The sequence below is a fragment of the Heteronotia binoei genome, chromosome 10 (assembly GCF_032191835.1).
Source record: "Heteronotia binoei isolate CCM8104 ecotype False Entrance Well chromosome 10, APGP_CSIRO_Hbin_v1, whole genome shotgun sequence".
Lineage (NCBI taxonomy): Eukaryota > Metazoa > Chordata > Lepidosauria > Squamata > Gekkonidae > Heteronotia > Heteronotia binoei.
Window position 1 is genome coordinate 11,427,174 of NC_083232.1, and position 17,648 is coordinate 11,444,821.

At 48.5% G+C, this 17,648-nt stretch overlaps 1 protein-coding gene across 1 annotated transcript in view; it reads left to right on the forward strand.

Annotated features, from left to right (window-relative positions):
• The window catches only part of LOC132578344 (corticotropin-releasing factor receptor 2-like), a 212,922-nt gene that overhangs the window by 152,923 nt on the left and 42,351 nt on the right, over window positions 1-17,648 (forward strand). Inside the window, exons 7-8 of the mRNA XM_060248288.1 lie at window positions 71-131; window positions 4,915-4,987. Coding sequence (XP_060104271.1) covers window positions 71-131; window positions 4,915-4,987 — 134 coding nt within the window. The remainder of the gene's footprint in view (window positions 1-70; window positions 132-4,914; window positions 4,988-17,648) is intronic.

Here is a 17,648-nt window from a genome sequence, read left to right on the forward strand (position 1 = left end):
AGATTTTTGTCGACTTGTAACAGCCAACGGCTAATTGCAATAAACAAACTGAACCTTCCCCACCTTGCAGGTATTCCTTTCCCCATCATTGCTGCCTGGGCCGTCTGCAAGCTCTATTACGAAAATGAACAGTGAGTAAAGCCACCGGATCCCTCCTCTTCTGCGTGCTTCAGAGGGCAAGACGGGAGTCTTTCACCGCCTGTCGAGGGAGTGTGTGACTACAGGGGCACTCTGGATCCAACGACGGGCAGATTCAGAGCTTGCGGCGGTGGAAGCGCTGCCGAGTTGCAGCTGACTCGTGGCAACCCTGTAGAGTTTTCGAGACAAGGGACGGACAGAGGTGGTTGGCCATTGCTTGCCTCTGTGTAGCAAGCCTGGATATCCTTGGGAGGGGGTTTCCTATGTGAGTGCTAACCATGGCTGACCCTGCTTTGGTTCCAAGAGATGAGATCAGGCTAGACCGAGCCATCCAGGTCTAGTTGAAAGACATTCGGAGTTGGTTTGGCATCGCCTGCCTCTGTGTAGCAACCCTGGACTTTCTTGGTGATCTCCCACCCAAGTAGTAACCAGGGTTGACCCTGCTTAGCTTTCAGGAGCTGATGAGATCAGGCTAGCCTGAGCCATCCAGGTCTAGCTGAAAGACAAACTGAGTTGGTTTGCCATTGCCTGCCTCTGCGTAGCAACCTTGGATTTCCTTGGTGGTCTCCCATCAAAGTAGTAACCAGGGTTGTCCCTTCTTAGCTTCTGAGAGCTGATGAGACTGGGCTAGCCTGAGCCATCTGGGTCCAGTTGAAAGACATCTAGAGGGGGTTAGCCATTGCCTGCCTCTGCCCAGCAACCCTGGACTTCCTCGGTGATCTCCCATCCAAGTAGTAACCAGGGTTGAGCCTACTTAGCTTTCAAGAGCTGATGACAGCAGGCTAGCCTGAGCCATCCAGGTCTAGCTGAAAGACAAACAGAGTTGGTTTGCCATTGCCTTCCTCTGCGTAGCAGCCTTGGATTTCCTTGGTGGTCTCCCATCCAAGTAGTAACCAGGGTTGACCCTGCTTAGCTTCTGAGAGCTGATGAGATCAGGCTAGCCTGAGCCATCGAAGATAAACAGAGTTGGTTTGCCATTGCCTTCCTCTGCCCAGCAACCCTGGACTTCCTCGGTGATCTCCCATCCAAGTAGTAACCAGGGTTGAGCCTACTTAGCTTTCAAGAGCTGATGAGATCAGGCTAGCCTGAGCCATCCAGGTCTAGCTGAAAGACATACAGAGTTGGTTTGCCATTGCCTGCCTCTGCATAGCAACCTTGGATTTCCTTGGTGGTCTCCCATCCAAGTAGTAACCAGGGTTAACCCTGCTTAGCTTCCAAGAGCTGGTGAGATCAGGCTAGCCTGAGCCATCCAGGTCTAGTTGAAAGACATACAGAGGTGGTTGGCCATTCCCGGCCTCTGCCAGCAACCCTGGACTTCCTTGGGGATCTCCTGTTCAAGTACTCACCAAGACTGACACTTCTTAGCTTCTGAGATCTGATGAGATTGGTCTAGTCTGGGTTATCCAGGTCAGGGTGGATTCAGAGTTACCTTATGCAATGGGTTGCTGTTAATTATTTGGGGGGGTTGCTCTTTATGGGGGGGGGGAATTGTATAGTTATGCAGTTACCTTCTGCAGGGGATGGTGGGGAATGGCATTTGCAGAGGTAGAAATAGGATAGTTACACAATCTATGTCTAGAGATAAGCCAGAATCACAGAAGTTCCGTGTGAGACCAGGGCCAGCGCATGGAAGTCGGCAAGGTAGGTGGCTGCCTAGGGCGCCACCTTGCCACAGGGGCAGGGGGCAGGTGCCCCCTTCCCATCCCCGCTCACATTGACCCTGATACTGTGCGGCATTCTTTCTTCACTCCAATCTATCAGAGGAAAGAAAGAACGCCCTGCCCAGCAGCCCTTTCCTGCTTTGGAGGGAGAGGAGCAAACGGAGCAAAGAAACAATCCCACCACCACCACCACCCCCCGCGGCCCCTGCTTATCTCCCTCTGAAGTGGGAGAGGGCTGCTGGGCACGGGGCGCACCGCGCACTGTTGCAATGATGTCACTTTCAGGTAGGCTTGCCAAGTCCAATTCTGGGGACTTTAGGAGTGGAGCCAGGAGATATTCGGGGTGGAACCAGGAGCAAGGGTGCGACAACAATAATTGAACTCTAAAGGGAGCTCTGGCCATCGCATTTAAAGGGATCTCATGCCTTTTAAGTACCTTCTTTCCATAGGAAATAATGAAGGATAGGGGCACCTTCTTTGGGTGCCCATGAAATTGGACCCTCCTGGCCCAAACTTTTTGAAATGTGGAAGGTATTCTGGGGAGAGGCACTGGATGCTATACTGAAAATTTGGTGCCTATACCTTAACAAACAGCTCTCCCAGAGCCCCAGATACCTGCGGATCAATTCTCCATTATTTCCTATGGGAATAAGTCTCCATAGGGAATAACAGAGTTCCCAGCAGACATTTCCCTCCCTTCCCCCCGCTTTCTGATGACTCTGAAGCGGGGGGAGGGCCTCCAAACTGGGGAATCCCCTGCCCCCACCTGGGGATTGGCAACCCTACTTTCAGGGGGGCAGCGGTGCAGGGTTCTGTCTTGGGCGGCAGAAACCCTAGCTCCAGGGCTGTGTGGGGCTCTTTTAAAGAACAATTCCCAGGGCTCTTTTTCTAGCAGGAGCTCCTCTGCATATTAGGCCACGCCCCCCTGATGTAGCCAATCGTCCTGGAGCTTACAGAAGGCCTTGTACTAACAGCCCTCTAAGATCTTGGAGGATTGGCTACATCAGGGGGCCTGGCCTAATATCCAGAAGAGCTCCTGCAAGAAAAGAAGTCCTGACAATTCCAAATGTTCCACAAGACCACAAGAGCTCCTGTAGGCAGGAGGAGGGGTGGTTCCGCCACTGTCAGTCGAGGTGGAGATCCATGGAGCTGGAAAGTGCCAACAAGCACAGTTCATTTATAGAGATCCCTCGGGTTTTCAGCACAAGAGACGGGCAGAGGTGGTTTGCCTTTGCCTGACTCTGTGTCCCAACCTTGGATGTCCTTGGTGGTCTCTCCTCCAGGTATTAACCTGGGTCAAGCTTGCTTACCTTCCTAGATCAGGCAAGCAAGGCCCGTCCAAATGAAGGCAAACAGGGAATGCAGGCTGCCACTCCTCCTGAGAGTTCTTATTATTTGGATAGTTCGTTGCTAAAAGTACAAACTGGCTTCACCGAAAAATGGCGTGAGGTGGAGTTTTGCCCATAAGGATGTAGGAAGAGACCCACTGGATCAGACCAGTGAGGGTCCATCTAGTCCAGCATCCTGTCTCACACAGTAGCCAACCAGTTCCTCTAGAGGGCCAACAACAGGGCAGAGAGGCTGAGGCCTTCCCCTGAGAAGAACATCAGAAGAGCCCTGCTGGGTCAGACCAGTGAGGGTCCATCTAGTCCAGCATCCTGTCTCACACAGTAGCCAACCAGTTCCTCTAGAGGGCCAACAACAGGGCAGAGATGCTGAGGCCTTCCCTGAGAAGAACATCAGAAGAGCCCTGCTGGGTCAGACCAGTGAGGGTCCATCTAGTCTAGCCTCCTGACTCACACAGTGGCCAACCAGTTCCTCTAGAGGGCCAACAACAGGGCAGAGAGGCTGAGGCCTTCCCCTGAGAAGAACATCAGAAGAGCCCTGCTGGATCAGACCAGTGAGGGTCCATCTAGTCTAGCCTCCTGACTCACACAGTGGCCAACCAGTTCCTCTAGAGGGCCAACAACAGGGCAGAGAGGCTGAGGCCTTCCCCTGAGAAGAACATCAGAAGAGCCCTGCTGGGTCAGACCAGTGAGGGTCCATCTAGTCTAGCCTCCTGACTCACACAGTGGCCAACCAGTTCCTCTAGAGGGCCAACAACAGGGCAGAGAGGCTGAGGCCTTCCCCTGAGAAGAACATCAGAAGAGCCCTGCTGGATCAGACCAGTGAGGGTCCATCTAGTCTAGCCTCCTGACTCACACAGTGGCCAACCAGTTCCTCAGGAGGGCCAACAACAGGGCAGAGAGGCTGAGGCCTTCCCTGAGAAGAACATCAGAAGATCCCTGCTGGGTCAGACCAGTGAGGGTCCATCTAGTCTAGCCTCCTGTCTCACACAGTGGCCAACCAGTTCCTCTGGAGGGCCAACGACAGGACAGAGAGGCCAAGGCCTTCCTCTGCTAAGAACATAAGAAGAGCCAACAGGACAGAGAGACCAAGGCCTTCCCCTGAGAAGGACATCAGAAGAGCCCTTCTGGATCAGACCAGTGATCCATCTAGTCCAGCATCCTGTCTCACACAGTAGCCACCCAGTTCCTCTGGAGGGCCAACAACAGGACAGAGAGGCCAAGGCCTTCCCCTGATAAGAGCATCAGATGACCCCTGCTGGATCAGACCAGGGACGGTCCATCTAGTCCAGCACCTGTCTCACACAGCGCCAGCCACCTATCTCTAGGAAGCCCACAAACGAGACGTTTCATTTTGATGTGTGATGGCTGATTGACAGATGCGAGTGCTCCCAAAGCTGAAATAAAGCTCATGCCTGTGAAAACTAACCCCCGAAATAACAGAAGAGTTAAACGCCCTCCCTCCTTGGCCTTTCACCACTGTTGAAATCTTTTTATGGCTCTATGAAAAACGGTGCCTGAAACCGTAATTAATGATAATAAGAATAATAATTCAGCCACTTACCGTTCCCACCTAAAGAAAACAAGTTTGATGGCAGGGTACCAGATCCATCCATTTCCTCGCGAATGCGTAATTAAGATGAAAACCGACCCCCCCCCCCCTTTAGAAAGTAATTGCGCGCAATTCCTGAAGGTGCAACTTGGCCCGGCTGTAATTTCCTTGATGTATGGGATTTGAATTAGCTTTATAAATGACTTTCTATTTACAGATGCTGGTTTGGAAAGGAACCAGGGAAGTACGTAGACTACATCTATCAAGGGCCAGTGATTCTTGTTCTGCTGGTAAGAGCTCGCTTGGAGATTTACAAAACAGAATTACAAATGCTTATGAGTTAGGTGGGCGGCCGTGTCGGTCTGAAGCAGTAGAACAAAGTAGGAGTCCAGTAGTAGCTTTACATGAGAACATAAGAGAAGCCATGTTGGATCAGGCCAATGGCCCATCCAGTCCAACACTCTGTGTCACATAAGAGAAGCCATGTTGGATCAGGCCAATGGCCCATCCAGTCCAACACTCTGGGTCACATAAGAGAGGCCATGTTGGATCAGGCCAATGGCCCATCCAGTCCAACACTCTGCGTCACAGAAGAACATAAGAGAAGCCATGTTGGATCAGGCCAATGGCCCATCCAGTCCAACACTCTGGGTCACATAAGAGAGGCCATGTTGGATCAGGCCAATGGCCCATCCAGTCCAACACTCTGCGTCACATAAGAACATAAGAGAAGCCATGTTGGATCAGGCCAGTGGCCCATCTAGTCCAACACTCTGTGTCACATAAGAACATAAGAGAAGCCCTGTTGGATCAGCCCAGTGGCCCCTCCAGTCCAACACTCTGTGTCACATAAGAGAAGCCATGTTGGATCAGGCCAATGGCCCATCCAGTCCGACACTCTGTGTCACATAAGAACATAAGAGAAGCCATGTTGGATCAGGCCAATGGCCCATCCATTCCAACACTCTGCGTCACAGAAGAACATAAGAGAAGCCATGCTGCATCAGGCCAATGGCCCATCCAGTCTAACACTCTGTGTCACACTGTGGCCAAAAAAACCCAAGTGCCATCAGGAAGTCCAGCAGTGGGGCCAGAACACTATAAATCCTCCCACTGTACCCCCCCAAGCACCCAGAATACAGAGCATCACTGCCCCAGACAGAGAGTTCCAATGATAAGCTGTGACTAATAGCCACTGATGGACCTCTGCTCCTTATGTTTATCCCCTCCCCTCTTGAAGCTGGCTATGCTTGTAGCCACCACCACCTCCTGTGGCAGTGAATTCCACATGTTAATCACCCTTTGGGTGAAGGACTTCCTTTTATTCGTTCTAAAACGACTGCTCAACAATTTAAGAATATAAGAGAAGCCATGTTGGATCAGGCCAATGGCCCATCCAGTCCAACACTCTGTGTCACACAGTGGCCAAAAAATCCAAGTGCCATCAAGAGGTCCACCAGTGGGGCTAGAAGCCCTTCCACTGTGCTCCCCAAGTACAAGAATACAGAGCATCACTGCCCCATACAGAGAGTTCCAACAATAAGATGTGGCTAATAGCCACTGATGGATCTCTGTTCCATATGCTTATCTATTCCCCTCTTAAAGCTGGCTATGCTTGTAGCTGCCACCACCTCCTGTGGCAGTGAATTCCACGTGTTAATCACCCTTTGGGTGAAGAAGTACTTCCTTTTATCCATTCTAACCTGACTGCTCAGCAATTTCATTGAATGTCCACAAGTTCTCGTATTGTGAGAAAGGGAGAGAGGTAATTTTCTCTACCTTCTCTATCCTATGCATAATCCTGTAAACCTCTATCATGTCACCCCTCAGTTGACGTTTCTCCCGACTAAAGAGCCCCAAGCGTTTTAACCTTTCTTCATAGGGAAAGTGTTCCAATCCTTTAATCCTTCCAGTTGCCCTTTTCTGCACTTTTTCCAATGCTAGAATATCTTTTTTGAGGTGCGGTGACCAGAATTATACACAGTATTCCAAATGTGGCTGCACCATCGATCTATACAGGGGCATTATGATACTGGCTGATTTGTTTTCAATTCCCTTTCTAATAATTCCCAGCATGGTGTTGGCCTTTTTTTATTGCAATCACACTTTATGACCAACAGAGTGTAAGCTTTTGTATGCATGCATACTTCATCAGACAAGGAATGAGGTACAGTGAGCAGAGCTACATATAGCTGGTAGGGCAGTGGTTAACCCAGACTTTAATCCAGAGAAAGGAAAGGTCCCCTGTGGAAGCACCAGTCATTTCTGACTCTGGGGTGACGTTGCTTTCACAACATTTTCACGGAAGACTTTTTATGGGGTGGTTTGCCATTGCCTTCCCCAGTCATCTGCTCTTTCCTCCCAGCAAGCTGGGTACTCATTTGACCGACCTCGGAAGGATGGAAGGCTGAGTCAACCTCAGGCCAGCTACCTGAATCCAGCTTCCGCCGGAATTGAACTCAGGTCATGAGCAGAGAGCTCAGACCACAGTACTGCAGTACTGCTGCTTTACCACTCTGCGCCACAGCTTTTATTACCTTATGACATTCTTCAGTTCAGTTACCTTTATTGGCATAAGACTCATGACATTCTCACCGTCATTCTCCCATTCTGACATGTTACCAGGACTTTTTTGGGAGCAGGAACTCCTTTGCATATTAGGGCTACACACCCCTGATGTAGCCAATCATCCTGCGGCTTACATTAGGCCCTGTACTAAGAGCCTTGTAAGCTCTCGGAGGGTTGGCTACATCGGGGGGGGGGGGTGGAGGGTGGCCTAACACGCAAAGGAGTTCCAGCTACAAAAGAAAGCCCTGCACGTTCCTTTTTGATGGTTCCCCTCGCGAATGCTACCCAGACCAAATGTTTAATTTATTTTAATTTATTTTTAGATTTATATCCCGCGCTATCCCGCAAGCGGGCTCAGGGCGTCATAACAATAAAACAACAACAATAAAATCAACCTCCTCCGGGAGTTGATTCCACAGCAGTGGGGCCGCAATGGAAAAGGCCCGATCCCGGGTGGTCTTCAATCTGGCCTCCCTTGGCCCAGGGATATTCAGCTGGTGCTTACCAGCTGACCTCAGTGCTCTCTGGGGCTCATATGGGGAGAGACGGTCCCTCAGGTAGGCAGGCCCTTGGCGGGGAGGGCGGGATACAAATAAAAAGTATTATTATTATTATTATTATTATTAGAGTTAAACTAATATAAAAACAGGTATTACGAAACAGGAAGAAGCGCAGTAAACAATCTTACAGGCATAGGCAGTAAAGAGCATGCACACTTCATCAAGTTCGAGTCGCTGATTTCACGATTTTGCCATCGGATCCTTTGTACCGCTTTGCATTCTTCACCACTGCCCACCAGCTAAGTGCAGCTCTGCTCACTGTCCCCTGTCCCCTCGTCTGAAGAAGTCTGCATGCACACGAAAGCTTGCATTCCGAATTAAACTACTACTGGACTCCTACATTGTTCAAACGCTTACGAAGTTCTCCCTATCTGAATTTCTCCCTAAATGGGGGGGGGGGGGAGCAAGGTTTCCTGCGCTTTGGGGCGCCAAGTGAGCTGCCTTTCCATCTATTTTTGACTCCTAGATTTCGTTACCCGTCTCTCCTTTGGGATTGCTAACATAGAGCCATGTGACCAGAAAAGCTGCTGATCTTTACCGCCCCCCCCAGTTCTTTGGACCACTGTGTAGGCTTCTGTCGAGGTCTGCTCTGTCTTGGATCGCTAATCCAGCATCTATTATTGTTTGGTTAGGTGTTCATTAACAACTTTAAAGCGACTAGTAAACAGTCAAGGGATATAATTAGTTGAGTAAGATCTGGGGAGGCCAGGACAAAATGGCTCTCTTCCCTGTCACCAGGGCTTTTTTGTAGCAGGAACTCCTTTGCATATTAGGCCACACCTCCCTTATGTAGCCAACCTTCCAAGCGCTTAAAGGCTCTTCATACAGGGCCTACAGGAAGCTCCAGGAGGATTGGCTACATCAGGGGGTGTGGCCTCATATGCAAAGGAGTTCCTGCTACCAAAAAAAGAGCCCTGCCTGTCTAGGGTTGCCAAGTCCAATTCAAGAAATATCTGGGGACATTGGGGGTGGAGCCAGGAGACATTGTGGGGGGAGCCAGGAGCAAGGTTGTGACGAGCACAATTGAACTCCAAAGGGAGTTCTAGGCATCACATTTAAAGGGACCGAACTCCTTTTAAATGCCTCCCCTCCACTGGAAATAATGAAGGACAGGGGCACCTTCTTTGGGGGCTCATAAAATTGGATCACCTGGTCCAATCCTTTTAAAACATGGTGGGTATCTTGAGGAAAGGCACCGGATGCTATGTTGAAAAGTTGGTGCCTCTAACTTAAAAAAACAGCCCTGCCCGAGAGCCCCAAATACCCACAGGTCAATTCTCCATTATACTCTATGGGAACCAGTCTCCATAGGGAATAATGGAGTGTCCAGCAGACATTTCCCTTCCCCCCCCTCTGCTTTCTGATGACCCTGAAGTGGGAGGTGGGCCTCCAAACTGGGGGATCCTCTGCCCCCACGTGGGGATTGGCAACCCTACCTGTCACACAAGTGGAAATCTCCATTGTTGGACTTTTCTGGTTTCTCGTTTTCCTTGCTTGTAAGTTTCTGTTTCTTTTGGGAGGGTAGTCTGTTCTGCATATGTTTTGCTCGCTCTAGTAGTCAGTTTGACATTGCACTGGATTATTCATAGCATATTTTCCTGCAGATTTAAATTGCAGTTTTCTATGCGAGACTTAAACCGGGGTAATATCGAATAGACTGCTGGAGGGAGCAAAACACATGCAGAACTGAAAACCTGTCCCCAAACAAACAGACACTTGTACGCAAGGGAAATGGGAATGCAGACGGACTCACTGTCTAGATCTTTGGGACCGTTCCAAATTATCATCACAGACACAGAAAGAAAGTGCATTAAGAATTTCCCTGCCTTATTTATCTTATTATCTCATGAGCCCCTTCTAATGATTGCATGATCTTCACTTGATCTTAGTCAAAAGCACGGTGTAATGCACAGTTTTCCTCTAAAATTAATATGTCTAAATGGTCAGTCTGGCTTGACGCTTTTAACATATCAGTAAATAACTTGCACGTTGAAACTTTAATTCATTTTCGGTCCATATATCATTATCACTTAAGTGGCTGTAAGGAATGGTTACTATGACTCAAAATCCATGCTTTCTTTTGTAGTAGTCAGGCATACCCCTAAGTATTTCTGAAACTAATAATGACATTCCATGTTTTTCTTACATAACTATATTGAACACCTTGTAATCTGTTGCACTTTATTTTATTATTGAATAAACAGTTTGTAAACCGGAAAAAAACTGATTGCATGATCCGCCACGTAACCCCCATCTCTCAGTTTGGTGTAGTGGTTAAGTGTGCGGACTCTTATCTGGGAGAACTGGGTTTGATTCCCCACTCCTCCACTTGCACCTGCTAGCATGGCCCTGGGTCAGCCATAGCTCTGGCAGAGGTTGTGCTTGAAAGGGCAGCTGCTGTGAGAGCCCTCTCCAGCCCCACCCACCTCACAGGGTGTCTATTGTGGGGGAGGGAGATAAAGGAGATTGTGAGCCCCTCTGAGACTCTTTGGTGTGGAGGGCGGGATATAAATCCAATATCTTCATCTACCTCACAGGGTGTCTGTTGTGGGGGAGGAAGGTAAAGGAGATTGTGAGCCCCTCTGAGACTCTTTGGAGTGGAGGGCGGGATATAAATCCAATATCTTCATCTACCTCACAGGGTGTCTGTTGTGGGGGAGGAAGGGAAAGGAGATTGTGAGCCGCTCTGAGACTCTTTGGAGTGGAGGGCGGGATATAAATCCAATATCTTCATCTTCTTCTTCTTCAAAATCAGAAAAAATTTTAATTGTCTGCTCGTTACTTGTACCCATTCCATGTGAATAAATTAAATCACAGGGCAACAAGAATTCCTGATGTAGTAGTTCAGTCGTGTGAAGACCGGGGTTGGGGGAAGTCTGGGGGGGCAGGGGGACTAGAATTTTAATCATCGGTTGTGTCTGAGCATCAACAGCTTGTAAGAGGCGGAAAATCCAGATTGAGGGGAAGCTGCTAATTCAGTCCCTATTGCCTAGCACTGATTGTATAGCGCCTGTAACATTCCCAGTTCACCTACCAGCGTGATCCTCAATATGGTCAAGTTTTCTTTTGACACTCTTTCTTCTACAACTAAACTAAACTTCTTTTTTAGGTTTGTAGGGTTTTTTATTTTTGTAAAGTGAGGGATGACCGTACCAACACTCACGCGTAGCTTTAAATCATTATAACTGAAACAAGAACATCAGAGAACTTAGAAATGCACATCTTGGTTTTCTGATTGCAAATTGTATGAATGATTGTATTATGTATTTTGTTTTTAATGTTGATGTGGTTTAATTGGCTGTTGTTCGCTGCCCTGAGCCCGTCAGGGGAGGGCGGGATATACGTTTGATAAAATAAAATAAATAAAAACGCTGGAAGATCTGCTGATCCCCAAGGGATGAGGCAAAACTAAGAGTAAGGGGGTCCCTTTGGCATGGTTGGAAGGACACTTCCCAATCGAGCGTTCCTCCTGAGCTTACATTTGCCCAGAATGGAAGTTTCAAAGCTGGATTTGCATGGCACATGAAGAAGCCTGACTGTGCCTCCTTCCGTTAAAGTATCCTCCCTCTTCACAAAACCGAAGTCCAGCGGCATCCGAAAGCCGTACAGCGTTCTTCCCAGCATGAGAGCTTTTGGCTCTCAGCGCTTGTTTCTTCAGATGCAAATACATGGGAAATCGTTTTGCATGCCTTTATAAAGAAAAAACGATAAGAGGTGGAGTTGGGGTAAATTGCCTGCATTTTAGTAGACAGACGAATACCTTTTTTGCCTCTGCGCGAGTTTCTTAAGGCTGATGGATTCTCAGCCCTCCTCTCCCCGCCTCTCGTTTTCTTTTTCAAGGCCTGCAAAATGATTGCCTTCTCATTTGCATCTGAAGAAGTGAGCACTGATTCGTGGGCGGGGGGGGCGGGGGGGAATGCGGGTCAGACTGCAGCCACCTTCTGCATTATTTCTGTGAGTTTTGTGCTGCTGGCCATGATCAGACCATCAGTGTGAGCTGTTCGGGCTTCTCATCAGGAGCTCCCATCTGTTCAGGGAGGTGGTGGTACATTGGGGGGGGAGGGGCTGAGGCTGGGGGCATATGCATTTCAGCAGCCTGGTTCACTCCACCCTCTTTACATAAGAGAAGCCCCATTTACTCTTGTGTAAAGAACAGGGCCCCGTGGCGCAGAGTGGTAAAGTGGCAGTCACGCAGTCCGAGTTCTCTGCTCACGACCTGAGTTCAATCCCGGCGGAAGCTGGGTTCAGGTAGCCGGCTCAAGGTTGACTCAGCTTTCCATCCTTCCGAGGTCGGTCAAATGAGCCTCCAGCTTGCTGGGGGGAAAGCGTAGACGTCTGGGGAAGGCAATGGCAAACCACCCCATTAAAAAAAAGCCTGCCATGAAAACGTAGTGATGCGATGTCACCCCAGAGTCAGAAACGACTGCTGCTTGCACAGGGGATTATCGTTATCTTTAAAGAACAGTAACTGATGTACAAAAGATAATTTATTTGCACCTTTATTGGTTTTGGTACTGAAGATCCCGGTTCAGGCTGAAGAGAGAGGCTAGGGCCATCGGACAGCAATGTGGATCCTGTGGATTTAGGGGGAGGTATTTATAAATTTCCCGTATTGTGCAGGGGGTTGGACTAAATTACACTGGAGGTCCTTTCCAACTCTATTTTTCTATAGAACAAAGTAAGAGTCAAGGGACACCTTTAAGACCAACAAAGTTTTACTTAGAATGTAAACTTTTGTAGGCATGCATACTTCTTCAGACAAGGGGATAGGGTTATCCCCTCGTCTGAAGATATATACATCTCTACGAAAGCTTACATTCTGAATAAAATGTTGTTGTTAGGGTTTGTATAATCTTTCGGGCTCAAGGGCCGTGTTCTACTGGAGAAAGTTTTTCTTCCAGACGTTTCGTTCTCAGCTGTGGAGAACATCCTCAGTGGCGTCACAGCCGGAGCAGGCGCTCTGACCTTCTTGGCTGCTGTGCATTGAGTGAGGCCAGGGCTGCTGGAGAGCTGCTATTTCTAGGCTGGAGGGGGTGTGGTGAGAGGGCAATTGGTTTGTGAATGTACCCATTGTTTGGTGGGGCTTCCTGGAAGGGTGGTGATAAGGAAACTGGCTGTGGAATGTGACCATTGTTCTGTGTTGATTGCTGGGAGGGTTGGAAGGGGTGTGAAGATAAGGAAGATGGTTGTTGATTGTGCTGATTGTTCTCTGGAATGTGCTGGTTGTTCTGTGACCTTCTGCAAATTGTAGTGACCTTCTGCAATTTGTTCTGTGACCTTCTGCAAATTGCAGAAGGTCACAGAACAACCAGCACATTCCAGAGAACAATCAGCACAATCAACAACCATCTTCCTTATCTTCACACCCCTTCCAACCATCAACACAGAACAATGGTCACATTCCACAGCCAGTTTCCTTATCACCACCCTTCCAGGAAGCCCCACCAAACAATGGGTACATTCACAAACCAATTGCCCTCTCACCACATCCCCTCCAGCCTAGAAATAGCAGCTCTCCAGCAGCCCTGGCCTCACTCAATGCACAGCAGCCAAGAAGGTCAGAGCGCCTGCTCTGGCTGCAATGCCACTGGATGTTCTCCGCAGCTGAGAACGAAATGTCTGGAAGAAAAACTTTCTCCAGTAGAACACGGCACTTGAGCCCGAAAGATTCTACAAACCCTAATGATGATGCCAGCCGTGAAAACCTGAAATCTTTGAAAACTTTGTTGGTCTTAAAGGTGCCCCTTGACTCCGACTTTGTTCTGCTGCTTCAGACCAACACGGCTGCCCCCTTGGATCTCTCTCTGTGATTCTATGAGAGAAAGGAGAACCGGACCAGAGAGAGAGAGAAACAGACAGACAGGCAAAGATGTGCTTCCTTGCAAAACAGAGCAAGCCGCCCAGTGCACTGAAACATGTTGCCACCGTATTATTGGCTCACGCAGGTGGGAGTGAATGCAGCAGAATGATATGGGAAAGTCATGAGTAAACGTTATCGAAGAGAAGGTGGATCTTAACACAGAGATGGTGTTTCCGGGCACAGGTTGTGGTGGTTCTTCCCTACCGGGTGTTAGCGTTAATTCCAAAAGAAGCAGACAAGTGGATATCAAGTGTGTAGCAAATTATGCCTCGGAGTGTTGTGGCAGAGAGAAGAGGAGCGATCTGTTGTTTGGGCCTCTCCCAAGGAACCCCATCTGCTGTGTTCCGGGAGACAAAAACGAAGTGGGTGAGCGCCCCTCGTCCCTCGAAACGCTACAGTCAAAGTTCACAGCCAGATCTTATTACACCAAGCTCTTCGTTTTCATGCTGGTGCCACAGTGCTGCCAAACATGACCTGTTTTGGAAAAGACTGTGGCATTGCTTCAAAGCAGCCTAAAATGTGGGTTGTATATAGGTGTTTACTGAATTTTTTAAAAAAACAAAACAAAACAGATGCTATAAGCCAGGGGTGTCAAACATGCGGCCCAAGGGCCAAATCAGGCCCCCGGGGGGCTCCTATCAGGCCCCCAAACCACTGGCTCTTGTCTGCTCCTTTTTCCCTCTCTCTTGCTTCCTTCCTTCTCCCTCTCTCTTGCTTCCTTCTGCATGTCAGCTTGCTATGCCAGGCTTGCTCAATTGCGCAGGAGCTACAGAGCAAAACCTCTATTTTCTCCATTGGCTGAGGCTCCTCCCCCTCCTGGTCCCCTGCAGAAGGAGGGAAAGAGCCAGAGCTTCTTTTCCCCAGTTCCCTAGATCCCATGGGAGAGATACAAAGAAAGCAACTTTAAGACCAACAAGTGCTAATGTTTTAAGCATATTTTATTTTAAGTTTTTTTAAAAAAATATTTAGTCTCGTTTGTTTCCTTTTAAAAGTTTATATCTCTGCTACTAATCTTAAATAGGCACACAAATGGCCCAGCCCAACACAGCCCACCCCTGGCTGACAAGGTCTCATTTATGTGAGATCCGGCCCTCATAACAAATGATTTTGACACCCCTGTGCTAAATAATACAGTTTCTATCTATTTTAGCAACTTTTAGCAAGTGGATTTTGCCATTTCATACAGTGAAATCCAGTTGCAAAATGGGCTGAAAGTATGTTATTTAGTGTGTGTGAAAGTGACCTGCATTATCTGTCTAGACACAGTAGGATTGTTTGAAGAAGAAGATATTGGATTTATATCCCGCCCTATACACTGAATCTCAGAGTCTCAGAGCAGTCACAATCTCCCCTACCTTCCCCCCCTCCCAAAACAGACACACTGTGAGGTGGGTAGGGCTGAGAGAGCTCTTGCGGCAGCTGCCCTTTCAAGGACAACTCTGCAAGAGCTATGGCTGACCCAAGGCCATTCCAGCAGGTGCAAGTGGAGAAGTGGGGAATCAAACCCGGTTCTCCCAGATAAGAGTCCGCCCACTTAACCACTACACCAAACTGGCTCTCTCTGAGACAATAGCCTTACACTGCATCTCCTGCTTGACCAGCAATCTCACCTCCGGTGAGGTCAGCACATAGAGAAAGCCAGTCCCAACTACTTGAGATTCTTTAACAGAAGAGACCAAAGATTTCACTTGATGGATACCAAGGTGGTGTTGCCCACCCCCCAAACCATATGAACATATGAAGCTGCCTTATACTGAATCAGAGCCTTGGTCCATCAAAGTCAGTATCGTCTTCTCAGACTGGCAGTGGCTCTCCAGGGTCTCTAGCTGAGGTTTTCCACACCAATTTGCCTGGACCCTTTTTTGGAGATGCCAGGGATTGAACCTGGGACCTTCTGCTTCCCAAGCAGATGCTCTACCACTGAGCCACCGTCCCTCCCCATAGCTAGGGGATACAGTACAAAATGTGCCTATAGCAAACCGGAAGACTTTTAACATCCCTGCTGCTCGCCAGAGGTCCGTGGGTCACAGCCAAGAAATAACCACATTCCTTACTGCTGCTTCAAACCCTCTTTTTCTTCTGGAGCTATTCAGAGCTCTCCAAAGAGTTCCGGGAAGGGACAGACATGCCTTTGAGAACAGAAATGTCGGGAAACCGCATGCAACCCTTCACCTTGCCTTCGCTTCTTCTCCCGGAGCATCGTCCTCTGCCCATTACGACTCATCGGTAGAGAGACCTTGCCGTATGGAAAAAGAAGAAGAAGAAAAACCTTGTGCGTTTAGTCCAAGGACAGAAATGATTTCATTATTGTTCTGACCTCATTTCTCTTAGTCCAACAAAGGCGACTACCGCTTTTCTTCATGTTTCGTATTGTTCCCCCATTCCCCGTCCCTTCCAGCGATCGATACAGATATTTCTGTCTGCAGCAAGGCTTAGAAAAGGGTCCATAAGTGCAAAAAAATAAAACATTTCATGTGGGGGGGGGGATAATAAAATAATCTCTGATGGTCGACAAATGACCTTACAAATTATTTTAGATAACTTGTAGGTAAAAAGGTGAAGGCAGTCCCCTGCACAAGCACCAGTCGTTTCCGACTCTGGGGTGACGTCGCATCACGACGTTATCACGGCAGACTTTTTACAGGGCGGCTTGCCATTGCCTTCCCCAGTCACCTACACTTCCCCCAAGCAAGCTGGGTACAAATTTAACTACTCTCAGAAGGATAGAAGGCTGAGTCAACCTTGAGCCGGCTACCTGAACCCAGCTTCCGCCGGGATTGAGCTCAGGTTGTGAGCAGAGAGCTCGGACGGCAGTACTGTAGCTTTACCACTCTCCTTGTAGGTAGCTATAAATAAATAGTTTCAGAGGGTGCCATGATGGCCTTGAGCTAAATTCGAGTCCAGTAGCACCTTAGAGATGAGATTTTCGGGGTATCAGCTTTCAAGCAAAAAGGTCTCTTCATCAGATTTGAATGTTGGTCTTGAAAGCTGATGGCATCAAAGTCTTCTTGGCCCGTAGTAGAAGAGTGAGATTTGAGTCTGTGGCAGAACCAGCCTGTTCTGGCCTCCAGGCCCTGTTCCACCCTGCCCTCCCAGGTATTTTTCCACACCTGGAGGGGCTTTCTTCCACCACTACCATCACCACCTGATCATTTTTAGGGGTTTCCTACTAGGAGGAGCAGTTCTGAGGCCTTGCCTCTGTCTCTCCCGTTGCCTAGCAACTGGTCACCACAGGGACAGTTTACGGCCTTGTGAGCTCCTGGAGAAATAGTCACTTGCCAATTGCTTGGTTGCCCCTTTTAATATAGTGCGTCCAGGATGTCTACGTGGTGGAGAGAACCAATACCATCATCAACGGTTATAAAGTATTTATTAAAGAGAAAATGTTCACCGGGATACTTTCAACACCACACCAAATTTGAGCAAGGAGTTCAAAAGAAACAGGGGAGACACAAATCCTCTCTCCCTTTCTATATACATGTCCTATCCGATGTTAAAATAGGACAGGCCCCTTTACTTTAAGTGGTTCTGGCTCTCTACAAAGTAACCATTACCTTGAAGCTAGCCCCAGCTCTTGAGGCAAGCCTGTGGTTAGTCCCTGCCTTGTGAGAAGAGAGATCTGTGTGCACTCATAGGTGAAGCATCCCATGAAAGGAGACCACCATCCTGTTGCCAGGAAATTTTATCAACTCTGGTTCTCCATCCATTGACCAGGTCATAACCAGGTCAAAGAGGTGTTTTCTGGCGATCTCCAGTAATTTCTTTCCTGGAGACTGTTATTTGTTTAAACTTGCTGGAATCCGCCCTGAGCCCATTTGCGGGATAGGGCGGAATAGAAGTTAACACAAATAACGCTCTTCCACCAGGCGTTTGTTAATTAAGACCACGGGCTACAGCAGAACCTGAAACAACTGGATCACCTTGAACATGAATTTGATTTGAAATGGTTTGATTTGTATGTTT